The 22,214-nt window shown below is 37.2% G+C and overlaps 3 protein-coding genes across 3 annotated transcripts; 1 reads left to right on the top strand and 2 right to left on the bottom strand.

Moving 5' to 3' along the window:
- Positions 1-9,670: 9,670 nt before the first annotated feature.
- LOC132301358 (uncharacterized) lies at positions 9,671-14,524 on the bottom strand. Its single transcript, XM_059798616.1, has 6 exons — positions 14,473-14,524; positions 11,008-11,140; positions 10,737-10,906; positions 10,368-10,650; positions 10,035-10,201; positions 9,671-9,828 (listed from the first exon to the last, which is right to left on the bottom strand). Exons 1-6 carry the CDS (start codon positions 14,522-14,524, stop codon positions 9,671-9,673), a joined length of 963 nt encoding a protein of 320 aa, XP_059654599.1.
- Positions 14,525-15,293: 769 nt separating this feature from the next.
- LOC132301357 (uncharacterized) lies at positions 15,294-17,460 on the top strand. Its single transcript, XM_059798615.1, has 3 exons — positions 15,294-15,653; positions 16,788-16,860; positions 17,258-17,460. Exons 1-3 carry the CDS (start codon positions 15,294-15,296, stop codon positions 17,458-17,460), a joined length of 636 nt encoding a protein of 211 aa, XP_059654598.1.
- A 2,120-nt stretch (positions 17,461-19,580) lies between these two features.
- LOC132298716 (uncharacterized) lies at positions 19,581-20,092 on the bottom strand. Its single transcript, XM_059795096.1, has 2 exons — positions 19,904-20,092; positions 19,581-19,786 (listed from the first exon to the last, which is right to left on the bottom strand). The coding sequence occupies exons 1-2, from the start codon at positions 19,951-19,953 to the stop codon at positions 19,597-19,599; spliced, it is 240 nt and encodes a 79-aa protein (XP_059651079.1). The 5' UTR covers positions 19,954-20,092; the 3' UTR covers positions 19,581-19,596.
- Positions 20,093-22,214: the final 2,122 nt, after the last annotated feature.

Genomic DNA, 22,214 nt, shown 5'->3' with positions numbered 1-22,214 from the left:
AAACTCACGGGTAGCCCCCATTACTAGAACAATAATGCACAGGCATCTCCTATCACACCTAATCTCGTAGGTATCCCCAGCTACAGCACTCATAGGTATCCCTAGTTACAAAAATCACAAGTATCCCCTATTACAACAGTCACAGGCATCCCCCGTTACTGTACCAGACTCACAGGTATCCCCCGTTACAACACGACACGACACACTGGAAACAACATGACAAGACGCACATATAACAATATAATATGACTCCTAAATAACTATGCAACACGACTGACAAACTACCGTGTAACACAACTTACAGACAACAATGCAACATGACTCACAGGTGTCCACCGTTATAACACGACATGACTCATAGGTAGCCCCCGTTACAACATAACATGACTCACAGGTATCCCCCGTTACAACATGACTCGACTCACAGGTAGCCCCCATTATGAAACTCACAGGTATCCCCCGTTACATCACAGTCACAGGTCGCCCCTGTTACATCACAGTCACATATAACCCCCCCATTACATCATAATCAATCAATGTAATGTTTCATCTCCTCTGTGGATAATCCCTCTTCATGTGGCCCGACTAACCACACTGAAAATAAACTCCAGAACTAGGTCGATCAAGTGGACACTCTGCCTTACAATGTCCTGGCTGTCTACAATGGTAACACACCACACTCGTCCCAGTGGACCCTGAAGAAACATCAATAATAGGAGTAGCACCTGCCACTCACTGCTCCTGAGAAAACAATGAAGCACCTCTATGCCTCTTCCTGTCCTAGCTCCCAGAAGAAGTACCCATACTCGTACCTCGTTCTTAAGAACCCACAGTACCACTCCTTTCTTACCAATCTTTGGCTTCTGCTTCTGCTATCAGTGCTCTCTTAACTGCCTCAGAATAATTCTTTAATCCCAAAAGTGTCACCCCCGGTCTAATAAAACGATTTAGACTGTACATAAACCGCCATGTCTTCTCTTCTTCGTTCCCTAGCACATCTGTAGCGAAACGTGAAAGAGAAGTGAACTTGTTCTCATACTCTATCACTGACATGTCACCTTGTTTAAGCTCGTCAAACTATGTCTTTAATTCCCGTATCTTAGTCTGCAGGAAATACTTATCAAAGAAAAGACTATTGAATGCATCCTAACTCATACTGTCAATGTCATGCGCGTTAGTCATGGTCTTCCACCATACTGTCGTGTTACTAACAAACTTATACGTGGCTAAAGTGATCTTCAACCGATAATCGGGCACGGCTATTGCCTTGAAATACTTTTCAACTTCATCCAACCAATCGTCCGCTACTAACGGATCTGGACCTCCCTCAAATGCTACTTTCATGAGTTTGTTAAACTAGAGCAGGTACATAAGATTCTGCTCCATCTCTGTCTCTTGTGGTTGAATAGCCGGTCGTGGTACAACTTGAAGAGCTGTGGTACTCGCTAAATTCTGAAAGGCTATGGCTACAACCCTTATTAATAGAACATCATCCTCTGGTACTTGTGGATTATCATCCATTTCTCTATCTCAGTCTTGTCCCATTGAAACCTTATCTAGTTGGGATAGCCCTTCACCTACTCGCTGTCCAACTTTATTCGGATCCATCTCTCTACGTCACCCTTAAGATCAGTTCTACAAAAGCAACTAAACGATCAAACAATGGTATATGAAGTAGCTCAATCCACGAGCTACGGTGCTCATACTATTCGTTCGATAAGAACTAAAACATTCAGAAACTTAGAAATGATCAAGCCCCTCACTTACGAAGGTCAAAACCTTTCGCAACTCAACATACAACACTGTCACGAACACTCAAACCTGTTAACAACAAAACCAACAAGTCATGCATACATCCACTCCTTAGTGGATGAACGACCACAACATGAACCCTAACATGCAACTACGTTCCAAAATAGAATCATATCTATCATGCTCATTTAAAAGTTGTCACATCCTAAACTATATGCTTCACATAACTCATGCTCAATTACTTGCAATAAAAACTTGTATAACATGCTTTTAATAGTACTAAACACTTAACAATTTAGCACGTGGTCAACTAAGTATGCTTTTATCAATAGTAAACAATTAACAAGTAATCACGTAACGAATCAAGCATGTACCAAGCAACTTAATCATACAATCAGTTACACATAAACAATTAACATCATTAATTAGGCATGCTTTAAACAAATTTAATCATTTCATTAACTATACAAGTGATTTCACGTAAGTATTTAGCAAACAAACATGCTTTTTCATTTACTAAACAATAAACTTAATCACAATAAACACATTATCATATAGCATGCTGACATTCAATTACTAATTCATGAATTCTAAAGTCAACTAACACGTAAGCACATAGCAGTAAATCACGATCTTGAACTAGCAAATAATAACCACATAAGTATGCAATGCCGTCAAGCCCAGTTCTAACTCCACTAGGTCAACCCTACCTGTCATCCTTAGGTTTTCGAACCTAAGGCTCTGATACCAATTTTGTAATGACCCAAACCCGTGGGTTCGAATTGTTAACCAGGTCCTTACTCGAACCCGAGGACATCTAAGTCAATCCACATCAAGCCTAGGTCAACACATCATCATTGTACCTTAATTAAGCTTCATGAAAGCTTTAAATCAACTTTCAAAGGTTTGGGGTTTAAATAAACCAAAAAATGAGTAAAGATGCACCAACAGCTCCATTTCAGTTGACCAAAATGGAGCTTCGGTCGGCCGAAGTGGCCTCTGAAGTGCCCTCCTGAACCGGTCGACTGAAATGGGGTTTTAGTCAGCCAAAGTGTAAAGTCTCAAGGCTGTGAAATGAATCGGTCAACCGATATGGCTCTGCGAGCTAATTCCTGCTACTGGACTTGCTGAAAATGTTGGAAATAAAGCAACACTTTGATAGGGACATTAAAATAAATCCACAACCTATTCCAAACACGTTGTAAAATGACTTTCTACATTTCTTGATTTAAAAACATCAACATTTTTATACAAAAATTACATCATTAACTTCATTCTAATAAAGGAATACATAGTCTTATAATTGCTCAATTTACATAGAAATAAAGTCAAATATTCATAGTTACATTTCATGACCATGCTAAGCAAACTTAATACACTTTTAAATGGTGCTTTACAAGAATGGTTCAAACACAAAAGATTTCTAAACACTCCTCTAACCCCATATTTGTGGTGGTTTGTTGTCCGCCATCTCTTTTCCATAACCTGAAAAATGTTAAATAATGGGGTGAGCTAAAAACTCAGAAGGAGGTACCTAAGGCACATCTCTTGAGACCCTGTGAATCCACATAACGAATAGAAATACAAATTGGGATTATACCATACCGGGGAGAAAATAACCAAAATATTAATATCAACAACCCAAGTCAAGAATGAACATGCCATGAAATGGGATGCAATGCCATGCATGTCTCTCCCCATTTCCAAAACCATTTCTCAAAATCCCCTTTTTATTTCTTTCAAAGCCAATTTTCCCCCTTTCCTTCCCAATGAGTGCATGAATGATCTCTACATTTAAATGCCATCCAATAAGAAATCTCCTTCCATGCAAATCAAATATCCACAATATACATGCTTTATAGAAAATCTCCAACATTTTATATCATACTTCTAAGCCACAAAATTCAACTCATGTAACATAATTGGTATGAAATATAAACATTTTAGCATGCTTTCTCACACAATACAAACTAACACACATAATCATATACTCCACATACAACAATTTAGTAGTCACTTTAAAGGAATCAACACAATTAAAGCATACTAGGCAACAATTTACCCAAGGTAACTCACAAAAATCCAAGAAATCGTGAATTAAACACCCCTACCTCACAACGATGCAAAAAGCCCCAAATCCACGCCCTAGGTTCGAATTTCCTAGGGTGCACCAAATGATGAATAGCTTACATTAATGTGTAGATCACGACAAGCTCTCTGTTTTGCCACAAACGGCACAACCAAACTCCAAAAGATGAGTGAGTAATCAAATAATGAAGATGGTAAAAGCAAAAAAAAAAAAAGGGAAAAATGAGAGAGTGCCGGGAGATAGAGAGAAAATGTGAGGCCTAAACGGTCTTATGGCCATTAAAAAGGAAAGTGGTAGGTCCCATCACTTTAAAAAATATTTTCCTCCTTTTAACTTCCACTACACATATAATTATACACACAACTATATAAGATCCACACAAAGCACACTAATTAAAGTAAATGAAGTGCAAATGGACCCAAACAACACTCCCGTACATGACAATTCCGGTAGCGGGTCCCACATGAGACCGTCCAGCCCGAAAAAGGAAAAAATGCCGAAATGGCAACCGGTGCATTTTCAAGAGTCCGGAACTTAATGGAATGCCCCAACTAGCTCTTGGATGCACCCGGCACACCCCACGGTGTTCGGCATATAAAACGAGAAAATACAAAAATACCCTCGAAAAATCAAAAAATTCCAGAAAATGAAAAATGGTGAAAAAACAGAAATATTACACGAATATTGTAAAGAGGAAGCCTATCTCTGTTGCACAGTTGATAAAGAAAAATCATATTCCCTCTGATGTTACCCTAGAGGAGTACCCTCATGACTTAAATTTTAGCATTGGTGAGGGTTTGAGAGAGGGCAAGATGCTCTTCTCAGCTCTACATTTATCTGTCTTTAGATTTCCCTTAAATCCTTTCTACCTTTAGGTTTTGTCGGTGTTGAATCTAACCCCTCTTCAGGTCAACCCTAATTTTTTTCACATTCTTTCTTGCCTTCTTTCTTTGAATAAGGTTCGTGGGCTAACCCTGAACCTAGCTGACCTCCTCTTCTGTTACACGTTAAATAGAATAAAAGGTGAGGAGGGTAGGTACCACTTCCACTCTAAGACGGGTAGATACCTTTTTTTCTGGTCTTAGTACCTCCGATAAGGAATGGAAAGATAAGATTGTTAAGGTAAGAGGGGCGTGGCACTCCTCTTCTGCTCAGTATTTCCCCGTTTGGACGAGTTTTCATACTCCTTCCGTCCTTGCGTTTGACGATTTAGGCGAGTCTTCTTGCTTTGTCTGTATAGTTAAACATTTTTGTTATATTTTTAACCTATTGGGTCATAAGACTAACTTTTTTCCTTCGAAATTTGTAAATAATCGGCTTGAGTACTTGCAATTGTGCGTCTGGAATAATATTTCCTCTGCTCAGTTCTTGCTCTCTTCTTCTCTTCTTGAGGCGATCTCCAAGGATTCTCCCGTGATTGTACAAAATCCTGAGGAGCCTATCGACCTTGAGGCTTTTGATTCTAAGGTTAACTTTGCTTCCTATACCCCTCTTCTTCTTTCTCAATCAGCAATAGAATATCCTCTTCCCAAGGCTCGTACGACCAAGAAGGAGAGGGAGGCGACTGCTAAACTACTGAAGGAAAGGAAGAATGCCCTTGTTGAGGTGAGCAAGTCCCTTCTCCCTTAAAAACATAAGGGAATTTCTTCTAGGCAGGCGCCCAAGCGATCTCTGGCGAAGGATGATCCTCCATCTAAGCGCCCTAAGCTCATGGTTAGGGCTTTTAAAGGCAAAGGGGCACTAGTTCCTGCTGTTGTTGATACCGCATAAGGTGACTTTGCGGGATCCATCAAAAGGTGGTTTTCCCTAGATGTTAAAGGCTGATGGTTCCTCTATCACCCTCGCCGATTCTATATACAAGGATACGGAGGTTTTGTTAGGCTTGGCCAAAGGAATGTGGCCGCCCAGAGATGAGATTCTTCAACAGCAAATAAGCGTTGACGATCTTCTTTCTCTTACTCCCAGTCTATCATGAAGGTAAACTATTTGGCCTTTCTTTTTTCATCCTTATCATTTATGTTTTCTGTTTATGTAACATGTTGCTATTTCTTCTGCATAGTTCCTTTCTGATGTTTGCTCTTCTGAAGAAGCTCTGGCCGACTCTCTTCAAGCAAACCAATCTACTGCCCTTCAGAAGAGGGTAGAGTTTTTAAAGGCTTCCCTCAAGGAGGCCAAGAAAGAAAAGGGTGAGCAATAGAAGTTGATCAAATACTTTGGCAGGAGGGCCAAAGAACTCGAGACGAAAATAATCTAGGAAAATAAAAAAATAAAAAATAAAAAATAATCAGAAACATTACATTATATGTATTTTCCTTTTCTTTTCTATTAATTCAGAAGATTTAGTTGGAGTAGGATTATGATTAGGTTATTTAGGTAGTCTATATATATGATATATAGATCTGTAGAAAATGGTTATTTACATATTATAACAGACAGAAAGAGGCGAGTTTTAGAGAGAGAACTTGTAAGAGAAAAAGAGGAAGGAAGAAGGTGCAGCCAAGGAAGGGAAGGACGAACCAGAAAGAGGGAGGAGCAAGGGTTGTTCATGGGCTAGGCCTCAAGCAGCAGAGGGCAACGAAGGTAACCCAAGGGTCGCCAGAAAGCAAAGAAAGAATAAAGAGAAGAAGATCCAGGTTTTCAATCCGAAACCCATAAGGTAAGTTCTTCTTCTAACTCTTCTCATTTGACTACGTGTTCAATAGATGCCTAGGACGTCAATTCCAAGATAATTAAAAAGTAAAATCAACCATGTTTGCATGTTTAAATGGATTAAAAACAGTGTGTGTGTATATGTTTGTTTGATTTTAAATCTTGATGCATGATTTCTTGTTTTAATTCATTCTAATAATGCATAATGGCTTAAAATAAATATTTGGGATCATTTGGGACTTAGTACAGACACTTAGGACCCTTAACGAAGGAGATGGGAGCGAGTAGAAGTCGTCGGAGTTGGAGAAGACGACTCGCAGTAGGAATGAGTCGACTTATTTCCAACTAAGTCGGCTTAATTGCTAAACGAGTCGACTCAGTTGGAAACTGAGTCGACTTGATTGATGAAGGAGCCAACTCATTTGAGAACGAGCCGACTTAATTGGAAACTGAGTCGACTTCTTCAGAGAAGTTAGGCTGGAACTTGGAAATGACGTTTTAAATTCCCATAATTAGTTTTGACCTATTTTAACTAAATTACATAGGTTAAATGGATTTGAAAATTTCCCAGAATGCATAATATACATTAATATGCTAGAGGATGTAATTATAAAGGCTCAAATTGACTAATATAAATTATAAATTAGTATTCAGAGCAAGGCGTTTTTAGTTAAGCATTTTAGTGGTATTTTCTGGCCCCTGCCCAGACCCTGCCAGGAAATATGGCTTGTTTGGACCGCCAAGTGTCCAAACGGGCATGCTGACAGATTTTCTGGGCTAATCCCGAAGTGTGCATTTCTTACTGGAATTGGCCCAACGAGCAAGACTCACCACTACGCCATGACGTAACCTATTTTTCAACAAAATACCATCGTTTAGGGCCTCAAAACGGGGTTTTTCTGTCCTATAAAAGCCTATCGAATATTTCTTGATTTTTGTTCATTATCGGATTGCACTGATATTTTATATTTAGTAGTTTTATCTTATTAGGTTTCTTTATCTATTGTTTCAGAATTTTTAGAGAAACTTTATTTTTAGGCTATTTTTTAAGTATTAATATCCTTTTGGGATTATATTTTCTTATATTATAAGGATTCATGTTGCAGTTAGTTTCCTTATGGATTTTTCTTTCATTATAAATATGTGTAATATAGATATCGGAATCATTCATTCAATTATCAGTACAAATATCATATTTTTCTAACATTATCATTCGTTTTGTGAATTCAAAACACCCTACTTTGTGGATTCAAAGTAAACCGCTCATTGTGAACAAATTTATTGCTTCCGCTTACGTCAGTCCTTGTATAAGAATGAACTTCCTTCTACTAAGTAACGTAAGTAAGGTTACCCAAGGAAATAACAACACATGTACCAAGTTAAAAGTGGTTGATATTCATTTAAAATGGGTTAACTAATAGACCCATTTAAGAAACATGATTCTCCATATTTGTTCTCCAAACTCTCTCTCCCAAAAGAAGCAAGCCACAATAACAACTATTAGGGCACAATATGGTCTCAGCAAGAATTGTCCATATATATATATATATATATACATATATACATAAATGATAATAATAATACTCCATTTGTCCCAAAAAAAAATTATCTTTCTTTCTTTTTTGGATTATCCCAAAATAATTGTCCATTTTCCTTTTTCAATCAATATATTTCACATATTTTCATATATGTCCTTGAAGTTTAAAATTTCAAACTTGTCAAAGTTTAAAAGAGCAAATTAATAACTTTTCAAGGAGACAAAGAATGTCCCAAGTGCCCCCTTAAAAATTTCGACTCCCCAAAAATGACTTCTTTTTTTTTTTTTTTTTTTTTTTTTTTGGGACAGGGGTGTAATAGTTATCACACCCTTCTATGTTTACTTTTAGAGAGTATAAGAAATGAAAGTTTTTTTTTTATGTTAGAACAATATCGTTAAGGGTGCTCAAAAATCTGGTAAAATGAAAATCCAAACTGGACCAAATAGGTTTGGTTTGCTAACGGTTTGGTTTAATCACGATTCCAAATTTGTGAAACTGTAAAGAAGTGGTTTAGTCACGGTTTGAGGTCCTTTAGGACCGAACTGGACTGAACCATTTAGTTATATATATATGTTAAATTATATATATATATATATATATATATATATATATATATATAATATTACAATCCAAATCATTTAGAAGTTTGCAGCAACTATCAATCTTACGATCCATTCTTAATTCACTTAGGTCTTATCAATTTATTAGATGATTATTATTTTTTTATTGATTTACCGTGGCTGAATTCTGTTGGTTTTTTGAATTGTGGCTGAATGTTTATTGTTGAATGGGTTATTAGCAATTCTGAATGTATTCACTTCAATTCAAAAAGTAACAAAGAAGAATGAATTAAAAGTTCTGAATATATTAGCAATTTTGAATATATTGGTCAACTTAAAAAAAAAAAAAAAAAAGAGAAACCGTAGAACCAATCTGGTTTCTTACGGTTTAGTTTGGTTTGGTTCCTTTAATCAAATGGTTTAATTTGGTTCTAGAAAATCTAGAACCATTAAGATCGGTTTGGTTCCAAAAAACTTTCAAACTAATCCAAATATATGCACCCCTAGATATCGGGGTGTATGCACTGAAAAAAAATAATAATAAAATAAAATAAATAAAATAAAAAATAAATTGTAGTATATTCTTAGGAACAGCGCCGCATTAACACAAGACGGAAGTATGAAAAACGGGAGCTTGGACCAGAAATTTGTAGTCCGGGCTCTAGCTCGCTTTACTTTGACCCAGGTTTGGCTGGGCCTACTTGAAACACAAGCCCGCCTTTCAAATCGTAGTCGGTTTCTAAAGGGTTTTAAGATTTATCCTACATTCCGATTTCATAGGCTGAACTCACTTTCTATCGATAAATTTTAACTCAATATTTTATTACACAAGTTACACACAGAATGTTGTGTTATTTTAATTTTTTAATACAAGCCGAGCCAATTTTTTATTACAGAGGGAAGTGGCATTTCTTTTTCGTTTTTTTCTCTCATAAATAAGCAAAGACTGAAATGAAAAGCAGAGAGAAGTTTCCTATTGCACTAGAGAACAAAAATGTACGGCTTCTTAGTCACAGACAAAGTCAAGAAGAGTATCTAAACATGAAGAAAATGAACATAACCTGCTGAAATTCGTCAAAATTTTATGTGAAATTCTTAATCACATACATGGTCAAAATTTCAGCTTCAACCACTATGTTATCATTCACTAAAAAGTCCTTTGACAAGTCATTGAGATCGCTGAGCAAAATGAAGTCCCTGAAACCCCCACACGAGGGATGATGATAAAACCAACAAGTATCTGCAAAAATATTTTCAAATGACAGCTTTTAGTTTAGCCACAAAAAAAAAAAAAAAAAAAATATATATATATATATATATATATATATATTGAAAAAAATAGTGAAAAACAAAGTTCTATACTTCAGTTTGGTGAATTTAAAATAAGCACTTGTCAAATGCAAGCCAATTTATCAAGTGTAGCTTGAAATAGTAATATGTTTTCACCTTCAAGTTCATGGTGTTTACTGTTGACTTGGTCCTTTAACCTAAGCTTGTATCTTGCATACAGTTTCCCATTCAGAGGAAGCATTTCACAATCAGCAAGTTGGAGATAGAGAGAGAGGCTTCGGCCATCTGATTTTTTATCTCCTTTGGTGTAGAGTAGTATCTTCCTGAACTCAGTACCATAAAAATAAATAAATAAATAACAGCCACATTATATCTATAATTAGAATTTTAGTAACATCTCCAAAATACCTAAATAACTAACTAACTAACTATATATATATATATATATATATATCATTTTCCACTAGAAAAATATAGAAGAGATCTTACCACTTCCATTCGTTGATTTTAAACTCATCAGGGTAAAGATATTCTTTAGCTATTGATGAAAACTTCGCAACCCTCCAAGTGTAGATGTTGTTATATAGCTCCTTTTTTATGGAGAGACATTCCCCTTTGCCTGCATGTTTAATAGCAAAAACTTCTGCTCCAAATACACCGCAATCATCAACAAGGTACCCATTCGAGGTATTTTTAAGTGTATCCGGTGAAAGAAATTGGTCCAAACCCCATGCTGTCTTCATCTTATGAAAGCGCCTTACTTGTACAACATCTACGGATATAGATATGTGCATACATAAATTGAAATATTATATTGTAACAAGAGATTATAAAAAAATTGTGATACAGAGAACTTACCTTCAATTGTTAAGTACTTGTCAAGGATGTGATCAAAAACAAAAAATTTGAAATTTGCATTAACCTCCCAACCACAAGGAAGTTTATCTGTATCAGTTATTACCAGGTACATTGAGATGTGATCTTTCACATTTTTTTTCTTGTTACCATTCGGATAGAAAGACAACTTCCTGAAAAACCAAAAACAAAATCCAATATATTTTAATTTCTAAATTACATTAATTATGAAAACAAGGAGAAAATTGAAGAAACTAAAGAGATTCAAACACACCACTTATAACCAGCAGCTTCAAAAGCATTTGATACATGTTTTTCAATTCCCGATTCCAAAAGTATTGAGAAAGATTCTATTTTGAATAGATAGTGTGCTGGTTGAACATCTCTTAGTGATCTGGTAACTGCTGCTATAAATTAAGAATATCAAAACGACATGACCAAAATCAGTAGTCATTTTTTCTTTTTTTTTAATTTGTCAATAATAGTTTCATGTGCCTCAAGGCACCCTAAAATCTATCACCAAATACATACATATCTGCGTCTCATATTAACAGACAATTACTGAAAAAAAATCAGTGATATGTGCAATACATAAGAGATCTTGACTTAAAATAAAATTATAAATAATTATGCAAGAACACAGGAAAATAAGAGAATATAGGCTATGGCCTACCGACTGTAGGAAAAATCATCGGTAGGAGTACAAACTTGCCCTTTTCTGCTTTCTCGGTTATGAGTCTTGTGAATTGTGCTAGGTTTAGATGGCCAAATATAAAGACAGTATGTCGGTTATGAGTCTTGTGAATTGTGCTAGGTTTTTTTTTTTTTTTTTTGATAAGTATGAATTGTGCTAGGTTTAGATGGCCAAATATAAAGACAGTATGTGTGCGTGCATGAATGTACATAAATCCAGGGCCGGCCCTAGGCATAGGCGACCTAGGCAGTGGCCTAGGGCCTCTAATTTGGAAGAGCCTCAAAATTTGGAATTTAAAAATATAATCAATATAGAAATTTTAATATTGGTCCCAAATATTTATATTCTTAAATAACTTTTTTTTCTCTCTCTCATTATGCATTTTTTACAACACCACTAAATTTTTCTTTTTTACATATTCTTTTTCGTACTTTTATCTTTTATTTATTTACTTTTTATCTTATTCCTCACATATTGTCTCTCCTCTCTGAGCTCTCTCAACAAGTCATCTCCGTCCTCTCTTGTTACAATTTTATAGTTCTCTTTCTTCTTCACTCAATACTCATTACTCCCATTTGAACCTATTTTTATTCTATTGAAGAATTTGTAGGAGCATTAGATTGGGGTTTTTTAAATCAGGTTCTATTGTTCCTTTTCTTTAGTTATTTTTTAGTTTTATTAATTTTTATTATTATCAATTTGTGTGTATATATATATATATATATTTCATATATTTGTATATTTTAACCAAACTTAAATACAATAATCTAATGGGAGAATTGCAAAAAATCCCCCTCGACTATTAGTCAGCTGCGAAAAACCCCCCTTATGAGTAATTTTAGCAAAAAACTCTCCTCAACTATCCCAATGGGGTGTTTTTAACTGATGTCCATTTAAGTGATATTTTCTGGCCCTGGGGCGCCACCCCCCTGGACCCAGGCTCGACCTAATAAATTGTTAGCGTAGTGGGTTCATGGTTGATGAGAGTTGTAATTATGATTCACGATATTAATTAGATTATTAATCACAAAAGGATAGTTTGCTGAAATTTATATTGTTACTTGTGTTAAAGTATATTTAAATGATTATAATCATGCTTGTGGAGGTTTATACAATTTAATTGAGATGTAGGTTAATTACTTGTGATATAAGTTAACTGCATGCTACTTAGAATTGTTCATATTGCTTAATTAAGTGTAATGGGTATCTGTATCATTTATATCATGTGTATTTCTGGATTATTTGATGTATATACATGCTTGCATCATTGTTTCGATTGGAAACCATGCGGGCTCAGGCTCAAAATGGACAATATCATACCACTACACCACACATGGTATGATATTATCCGCTTTGAGCCTGAGCTTGAGCCCACACAGTTTTGCTCTTAGATTTTACCCCAAAGGCCTCTGAGTCGTTACAAATGGTATCAAAGCCTGACCTAGCCGGAAGTGTGCCAACGGGGACGTCGGGCCTCCAAGGAGAGTGGATTGTGATGACCATGTGGGCAGGTATGACGTGAGTGGGTGCGAGACATCGGCAAGCTACCACACTGGCGGACTACGGGTGCATAATCCCACATCGCCTGGATAAGGGAACGGTAAAGTACTTATATGTAGATGTGTCACTCCAATTGATATGAGGTCTTTTGAGGTAAAGTCTAAGAACAAAACTGTACTGGCTCAGGACCAAAGCGGACAATATCATACCATGTGATGGAGTGGGTCGTTACAATTATTAGAATATGATTATGGATTAATGCACCATTGTCAGGATATGGGGGCATATTTTGGATGGACTGGCTGTTAAGTTTAATCTTATCTCTTCGTGTGAGGTCACGGAATCATGTGAATGACATGCCATTGAAAGATTATGGCGGATAGTTTATTTTATGTTTTGAATAGGATATGGATTTATATATATATATGGATATATGTCATGATATTAGCTTGAGATCTCAAGATCAGTGGTTAGGGAGCGTATATTGCCTTGGGATGCATAGCTGGATATAGTGGATCGTTGTACGCCCTGGTAGATCATGGTACTCATGCCCACCATGTGTGCATTTTGCATATTGGCTACTATCCGGTTGAGGCCGCCCTATAGTCCAATGAGATTCCTTTAGTGTGTATCTATGTATATACACGGACTACGTAGTTATTGTATGAGTTGACTAGAATGTATTTGTGTATCGAGTCTCTATTTGGGATGTAGTAAAGAAGCACTTGTTTGTGGGCCTGACCCACTATTATTTTACAGGTGTTCGTTAGGTTTAGAGATTGTTCGTGCAGATTAGAGTCCAGTCTTCATCACTCTTCCGATTGTCTACATAGGATTCTATTTTATGCTTTCAAACTTTAGATTTAGTTATTTATTTTAGTTATAGTTTTAGTTGGGATTTTATTAGAGGTCCACATTATGGATTCCCGAGTTGTAATCTATAGGATTATTGGTATTAGAGTATTTGGAGATTTATTTTATTGGGATATTATTCTTGGAGGATTTATTAAAGTATTATTTTTAGTTTTCTTTCAGCTTTATTATTTATTCTTATTATCTTTTGTAATTTGTGCTTATCTATTACTTTATTTGTTTAGTATCCCTCGATTTTAGACATGGACTTAATCAACCCGTGACTCTAGAATCGAGGGGTATCACAATTAATAACGGCTCGTAAGGATAATAAGTTTCAATATGAGATTTGTGAGCTTTCTAAACATACTAGAACCAGTTATATTTCTCATATGCATCGTGCACCTAGTATGTTTAATCTCATACATTCTAATATGTGGGGTCCTTCTCCTGTTATTGCTTTTTCGAGGCATCGTTATTATGTCACATTCATTGATGATTATTCCAATTGCACATGGGTATATTTACTTAAAAAGAAATATAAAGTTTTTCCTTTGTTCACTTAATTCCTCCAAATGATCAAAACTCAATATAAAACTGTTGTTGGAATATTACGTCTGACAATGGTCGTGAATATATTTCCAATGAGTTTCGGTCTCAACTTAACCAACAGGGTATTCTTCATCAGCTTACTTGCCCATATGCCCCTGAACAGAATGGTATTACAGAGCGTAAAAACCGCCATTAATGTCAGTTATTTAATGTCTTTTAAGTGGTATGAATATGCCAAAGTCATTTTGGCACATGGCGGTACTTACAGCTACTTTTCTCATTAATCGTACCCCTAATAGAGTCTTAAATGGTAAGGCCCCCTTACAAGTGCTTCAACCTGATATTACAATTTTTTAAATCATGCCTTGGGTGTTTGGATGTACATGTTTTGTTCATAATCGTAGCCCTTCTCGTACTAAACTTGATGACTTAAATGTATCTTTTTAGGATACTCTTCCATGTCAAAAGGTTACCGGTGTTATGATCCAGTACACAAACACATGTATCACTCTCTTGATGTCACCTTTCATGAGCATACCCCTTTTTATGGTTCTAACATTATCTTACAGGAAACAGGAAACTTCTACTCTTGATCAAGAGGCTTCTCATCTTGTTCATCCTCTTCCTATTTTCCAAGAAGAGCCTTTTCTTGTTGTTTCTTCACCCCTTTTGCAGGTCTATTCACGCTGCCCTCGTGCTCCCCCTCCACTGCCTTCATCCTCCTCAAACACAGGTTCAAGTACATCTCTCTCTCCTTTACATTGCCCTGACCTTGTTCTTGTTCCTGAGTCTCGACATCCAACTCGGGACCGCAAACCCCCTGCCAGATTTAGATTCGCTTGTAGTACAGATCATCCTATTTCGCTGTATATCTCTTATGATGGTCTTTCAGGATCTTACCGAGCCTTTCTAGGCAAACTTGATTCCATTTCCATTCCCAAAAAGTAGTCTGAGGCTTAAAAATGGATGCTTTGCAGCATAATGAAATGTGGGAGCTTATATCTCTCCCTCCTGGTGAAAAGACTGTTAGTTCCAAATGGGTATTCAGTATTAAATATCTGACTGGTGGCTCTATTGATCAGTATAAAGCCCGTTTGGTGGCCAAAGGGTTTACTCAGATTCCTGGTAAAGACTTTAATGATACCTTCGTTCCAGTGGCTAAATTGACCTCAGTTCGTTTGTTTGTCTCCCTTGCTACCTCTCACAATTGGCCTCTTCATCAGCTTGATGTGAAGAATGATTTCCTTAACTGTGATCTTCTTGAGACTATTTACATGGATCCTCCACCCGGTTTTTGGGTTGAGGGGAAGTATGCTGGAAAGGTCTATTGATTGCTCCCAAAGCTTGGTTCAGCCACTTCAGTGATGTAATTCTATCCATGGAGTTTATTAGATGCCATTCTGACCATACATGTTTTGTCCACCGTTCCTCATCTGGTCGATAGGGGTGGCAATTCGTGTTCGTGTCGTATCGATGTAAGGATATTATACTATATAGGTAAACCCAAACCCAACCCATTTAATAATCGTGTCAAGAATTCTCAACACTAATCCAATCCGTTTATTAAACAGGTAAACGTGTTAACCCGTTTAATGACCTGTTTATCAAAATGAGACATTTAATATTTAATCAAATACTAAATAATAGAAAAAATTGTCATAATTAACTATAATATTGGAAAAAAAAAAATCATAAGGCATGGACAAGGTTTATGTTGAAATAACTTAACTATCCATAGTAATTGGGTTTTAACGGGTAACCATATTACATAGGTTATATTCACGATTATAACATATTGAGTTAAATGGGTTATAAACGGGTTACACAGGTTGAACCCCTCAACCCTAACCCGACACGGTTAAGTAAACGGGTTAATCGTGTTGACCCTTTTATAACCCAAACCCGTTTATGCCAACCCAAACCCTTTTAACTTGTGTCATGTCGTAATTTGCCACCCATACTGGTCGATGTATCATTCTGCTTGTCTGTGTTGATGATATCATCATTACTGGCAATGACATCCCTGGAATTGCTCAAGTAAAGCTTTAATTGGCTAAAGCTTTTGATGTGAAAAACCTTGGGCAACTCAGATATTTCTTAGGAATTGAGATTGCTAGATCTAAGCAGGGTATCTCCTTATCGCAAAGGAAGTATGTCTTGGATCTTCTTTGAGACACGGGTATGCTTGGGTGTAAACCTGCTTCCACTCCTATAGATCCTAATTTGAAGATCTCGGCTGAGTCCGGAGATCTCCTTTCTAATCCCTCACAAAATCAGCACTTGGTAGGAAGATTGATTTATCTTACCAACACCCATCCTAATTTGGCTTTTGCAGTTAGTGTTGTGAGTCAGTTTATGGATGCTCCTCGTACAGCTTATATAGATGCAGTATATCATATTCTTCGATATCTTAAGTCCTGTCCTGGCTTTAATTATTCTATTATTCTAACAAGCAGGTTGGGCTATCCTGTTTCAGTGATGCAAATTATGCTGGGTCCAAGACTGACAGACGTTTAACATCTGGCTTTTGTACTTTCTATGGAGACCATCTTATATACTTTTTTTTTTATAAAAAAATTCTTTTTTTTCCTTCAATGGAGGTATTTTGAAATACCTTTTCTTCTTCTTTGCTTCTTCTCTTCAATACCAATCCTTGAACTCTAGACCTAAAGGTTGGTCTGGCCACATAAACCAACTCCTAAGCCAAAAAGTCCACACGAGGATCGGTGGAGACCATCTTATATCCTGGAAAAGTAAGAAATAACCTGTAGTTTCGAGATCTTCAGCAGAGGCTAAGTATCGTGCCATGGCTCAGAGTACTTGTGAGATTCTCTGGCTTCGATCTTTCTTGGAGGAGCTAGGGCAAGGTGAAAACAGTCCTCAGACTTGTTTTGTGATAATAAGTCAGCCATTACGCTTGCTTCAGATTCTGTTCTTCACGAGAGGACTAAACATATAGAGGTGGACATTCATTTTATCAAAGAAAAGGTTCGTTTGGGAATTATCAAGTCGTGCTTTGTTCGTTCCTCTAATCAATCGGCCGATGTGTTCACCAAATCTGTTGGTTCATCTTTGCTTCATTCCTCGTTTACCAAGCTGGACTTGATTGATATCTCTACCCCAGCTTGAGGGGGAGTGTTGAAATATCTTTATTATTTTTATTAGTTATTTTTAGCCTTTTATTAGGTGTTTTACGTAAGATCCCTATAATTATGGGATCCCGTAGATAAGATCCCTGTAATTATGGGATCCCGTGATAAGATCCCCATAATCATGGGATCACGTAAATTTTGCATATTTTCTGTCTTTCTTTGATTTGGTTTCCTCTCTTTGTACCATATTCTTGTATATAAATATAGATCTTGGCTCTCGGTTTGAATAAGCCAAAACCTAAAACTTCTCTTTTCATACAATTATTTTTCAAGTGTTGGTCTTGCTCCAGTGATTTTCTACTTTCTAGCAATAAACTTTATGACAAAATGATCATCAATCATTCAGTTCTATATCATTTATCAGCATAAATGATATAAACCATGTTTGGAATTCCACATGTTGTACCAACACTAAAAAAATCAAGCATGATGCATGAGATGTGTTTAACAAGAGATTTTCATGATCTCATATATACTTTGATAAGAAATCCAAAACTAATTAAATGATCAAATAAATCAATTAAAATCCATTATAATGCTAATTATAATGATCAGTACTAAAGGGTATTACAAGAAGACTTTTTAACACTTAATTCCTTAACCTACCTCTGCTTTTCATTGATTTCTCTTTCTTTGAAAATATTTAAGAGTTCTTAGTCATAGACAACATTGTGTGACAAGAATGTCCTAACTAATTTTGTATATATTTGAACACTGAATGGGTTTGTTTGGATGTACTTCAAGACTTGTCCAAGAAAAACTCCCGGTGTGCCAAAACTGAATGAGTGCCAAAATCTTATGTCCAAAAAAATTATTTGCATATAATTAAGGCAAACTTGAGGGAGTGTCATCAATATAATTAATCCCATCTTTTGTGCAGGGAAAGTGGAGTGTCCGTTCACAAAAAGGAAACTAGATGACAACACAAACTTGGAAGGTTGATAACATTTTTGTAATAAGTAACAAAAAACTTCACTCGGAAGTGTCTAATGTAGGAGGAAGTGGTACATTTTCATTTACATTTTGGTAAACTAAACACCTTTCAAATATTGACTTGTTGCAAAATGCACCAGTCATATTTGCAACCAAACAATAAAATGAGAATGGTCATTCTATTGTATTCCTACTTGCATTCCATTCCATTCCTGTATACCAAACGCAGCAATTTAATGAAATATCGGGCAAAAATAAGACACGTTTGAAGCACAGGCACAAAGAAGCGTATTAGAATGATAGTGTTCTTGCAAAATGCATTTAGACAATTTTAATTATGAGTATGACGATGAGATTTGTATTATGTAATTTAAGTGGTTAAAAGAAGGACAAACGTGAGAGAATGTATTACATAGTGTAAAATTGAAACACTTATCTTCCCTATAGATTGGCTAAATAACTGGGACCTCTCCTATAGTTTCAAATATAACACTAATCTCTCCTATCAGTGTTGACTTCAACCCGATAGTGTTAAACAACTATTTATACTTTTACTATTTTTTAATGTAAAATTTCTAAGTGCATTATCGGGTTTTAAGTTAACATTGAGCATGACAAGATTGTCAGATATTACGACAGATGAGCTTAGTGTTACTCAAACCTAAACTAGAGGGGAGATCAGTGTTATATTTGAAACTAGAGTAGAGGTTCCTAATATTTAGACAACCTACAAGGGAGGTAAGTGTAATTTTTCCTGGTATTTTCGTCATTTCATGTCAAAAGAGAAGGCTATTAAAGGCTTTTAACACAGGACAAGGGCAACCAAGTCATTTTCTGAAATTTCAGAAACAGCGGCGGCCCCGTGCTTTGTTTATGGAAAGATTTCTATCACTAGGAAACCACCAGTGCAAGCAAATTGTAAACACTAATAAAATGACCGTTTTTCCTGGAATGAATTTCATAGCAAGGGCTGCTCGCTGAAAAATTTCTTTTAAAACAGTTTTAACTACACAAATGCATGCCTAAACTCAACAGGTCAACAAATTTACCGAAATTAACCTCATCCAATTTTGCAGTTCTGAATGAATAGCATAGCAACCTCAAACTTCAAATGGAAATACAAATGTAGGCAAAAAGGGCAGATAATAACTTAATTGTCTGAAGTTTTCATCAGATGAACTTAACTGCCTGAAGTTGAGACCTCAGCTTTCTTATCCTCTATCTGCAAATATTCAATTGCTTGAGATGGTGGGGCTTCATGTGCTTCACCAAATTTCAGTCTGTAAATAGTTTCATAAACAGGACGCAGTGGCAAAATCACTTGAGCATCTAAATATGCATTACACAAGTGACACCAAACTGACAGATCACTGCTTCCAAAAGTAAACAAATAAAAAATGAGAACTCTGAAATATATTGTCCAATAAAAGAAAAATGAGAATACAGAAGGAATTCTATTTAAAATATAAATATATTTTAAAACATACCTGTAGCCTAGTGCCACACAATGTTTGCTCTGCTGAAAGTGATCGAGCATATGCTTGTTCACATAACGACTGCAAAGAACATCCTTACAGCATAAACATAACCAATTATCATCGGGGTGGTGGCACCTTCAGTAAGTAGTAGAATAGGTTAGGAAATGCATTTTCCTGTTAAAAGTTTAACCTTTGAATACTAAAAAAGGGTATCAAACGCCAACACAGATAGGTTGGCTGGAATATCTTGGTGGATATCAATGGCATAAATCAAACTATTTTCAAACAAACCTATTTCTATAAGAGGCAGTAACAGTCAATTTCAATTGCAACCAATAATGCTTTGGTACATGATTCAATTAATTTGCTGAAGATACAATCTTCCGTTTCATCTCTCTCACTCTTACTTTCTCTCTCTCTCTCTTCTCCCTCTTCTCCCTAGCTTCCTCTCTACTTTCCACCCGTCATGGTCTATTTATAGGCCATGACCCTCTTTTGCAGTTAACCAATTACATTGGGCTTATAGCCCAAAGTTCTCTTCCTTCTGGGTTGGGTCTTGTAATGGGCTTGACCTTCCTCAGTGGACCCCCCACGTTCGGCCCACTCCAGGGTGCTTTGGCATGAATCCTTCTTCAATCATTCGACCCGATCTCGTTTTCGCGATCCATATCCGGCCCATGCCACTTGCCGCATCCTCAACTGCCCCTATAATTACCCCTTATTGATTAGGGGGTAATTATTAGAGGCTGCTAATGATGACCTGACGGCTCGAGGAGATCGTGTAGGAGAATGGACGGTTAGATCTAGGGGTCGGCGCTTCGAGATTCAAAAAGACAACCCATCGCTTTCCTGACTCCTCGGCTCTCAGGCTTATCTCGTCTTTATAAGCTCCATCAACTCTCCATCGATCCTCTTTACCGTCTCTATCTCAACTTTTGCTGCTTGAATCCTCTCCGGCGATCTCTTGCGAAAGATCTTCCTTCCAGTGGCTTTGCAATACTTCTCTGCCGTTTTCACTCTCTAAGGTTAGTTTCATTTGCATTTTTCTTTTGGAAGACTTCTTTCTTCTCCCCGGAATCCTCATCCACTCACACCATGACAGTAGATCTAGACGTTCTTCGCATGAAACTTCAACTTCCTGATGATGTAGAAATTAGAAACTGCCCCTGGGAAGTGAATATTAGAACCAGTGCTGGCCTTCTTCCTGGTGAGGCCTTGTTTTCACTCCTCCATCTCAATCTCCTTAGATTTCCTCTACATCCTTTCTTTTGCTATGTTTTTAACAAGCTAAATCTTTCCCCTTTACAAGTAAACCCCAATTTCCTTAGGATTTTATCCGTTATACTACTCCTGGTTCGTGACAGAGGTCTGGATCTGGACCTCGTAGATCTCCTCCTCTGTTACAAGGTCAGCAAGATCAGAACTGACGAACCGTTTTACCACCTTTTTCCCATTGAGAAGAGGTCTATCTGCACATATAAGATCAAATCTGAGAAGGGCTGGAGGAAAAACATTATTGGGGTTAGGGGAGCCTGGTTCTCTCCAGCTGCGGAGGGTTTCCCTATCCCAAGCGCTTTCGGAAAGTGCTCTGTCTCTTTTTACAAGAAATATAAAAACCATAAGAGTGACTGTCCTTGCGAGATCTGCATTCCTCATTTTTGTTCTTTCTTGTGCCATTCCTTAGGCATTCCTTGTGATGACTTGAGCTACAGTGTGTGCAGGGATAGGGATAACTACTTGAAGCGGTACGTTCTGACCAACGTTCCCTCTTGCTCGGACCTTCTCACCTCAGATAATCTCCTCGACATCTCAGTCCTCGGCAAGACAATAAGCCAACTCCAGATCCCTTCCTTCGGTAGGAAGAAATCTGCCCCCAGGCCTACTATCACTCCTGCATCAAATTCCTCACCGGCTTCAGCATCTTCCTCCGCTACTCTTTCTGACACCACTCCTTCCACCGATCCATCCGCGATGGCTACTGACCCGGTCGCTAACACGGTGACTGCCAGCCCAAACGTTGCCCCCTCTGTCAACAATCCTCCTAGCTCTACTGCTGCTTCCGCACGGGAAAAGGCCAGAGGAAAAAGGCATCAACCCGATAGTGCTCTGAGCATGGATGACTTTCCCTTGTCCCAGAGGGTTAGGCCCTCTGGGCCGAATGTGATTTCCCTGGTGAGACCTCCTCAAGCTAGGCCCCTCACCCCTTCTGGGCAAACCTTCGCTTCAGGTACGGCGCCATGGAGCCCTCGCTTCGTCCGAACAGACGGATCGTCAGTGAAACCGACCGAGACCATGTTCAAAGATGGTCAAACCGCGATGG

This window comes from Cornus florida, unplaced genomic scaffold (assembly GCF_030987335.1).
Source record: "Cornus florida cultivar Cherokee Brave unplaced genomic scaffold, ASM3098733v1 CherokeeBrave_3.0.0_Hap2_Chr03, whole genome shotgun sequence".
NCBI classification, from domain to species: Eukaryota; Viridiplantae; Streptophyta; class Magnoliopsida; order Cornales; family Cornaceae; genus Cornus; species Cornus florida.
Note: the sequence above shows the minus strand (reverse complement) of the source record. Positions and strands in the feature narration are given on the sequence as shown.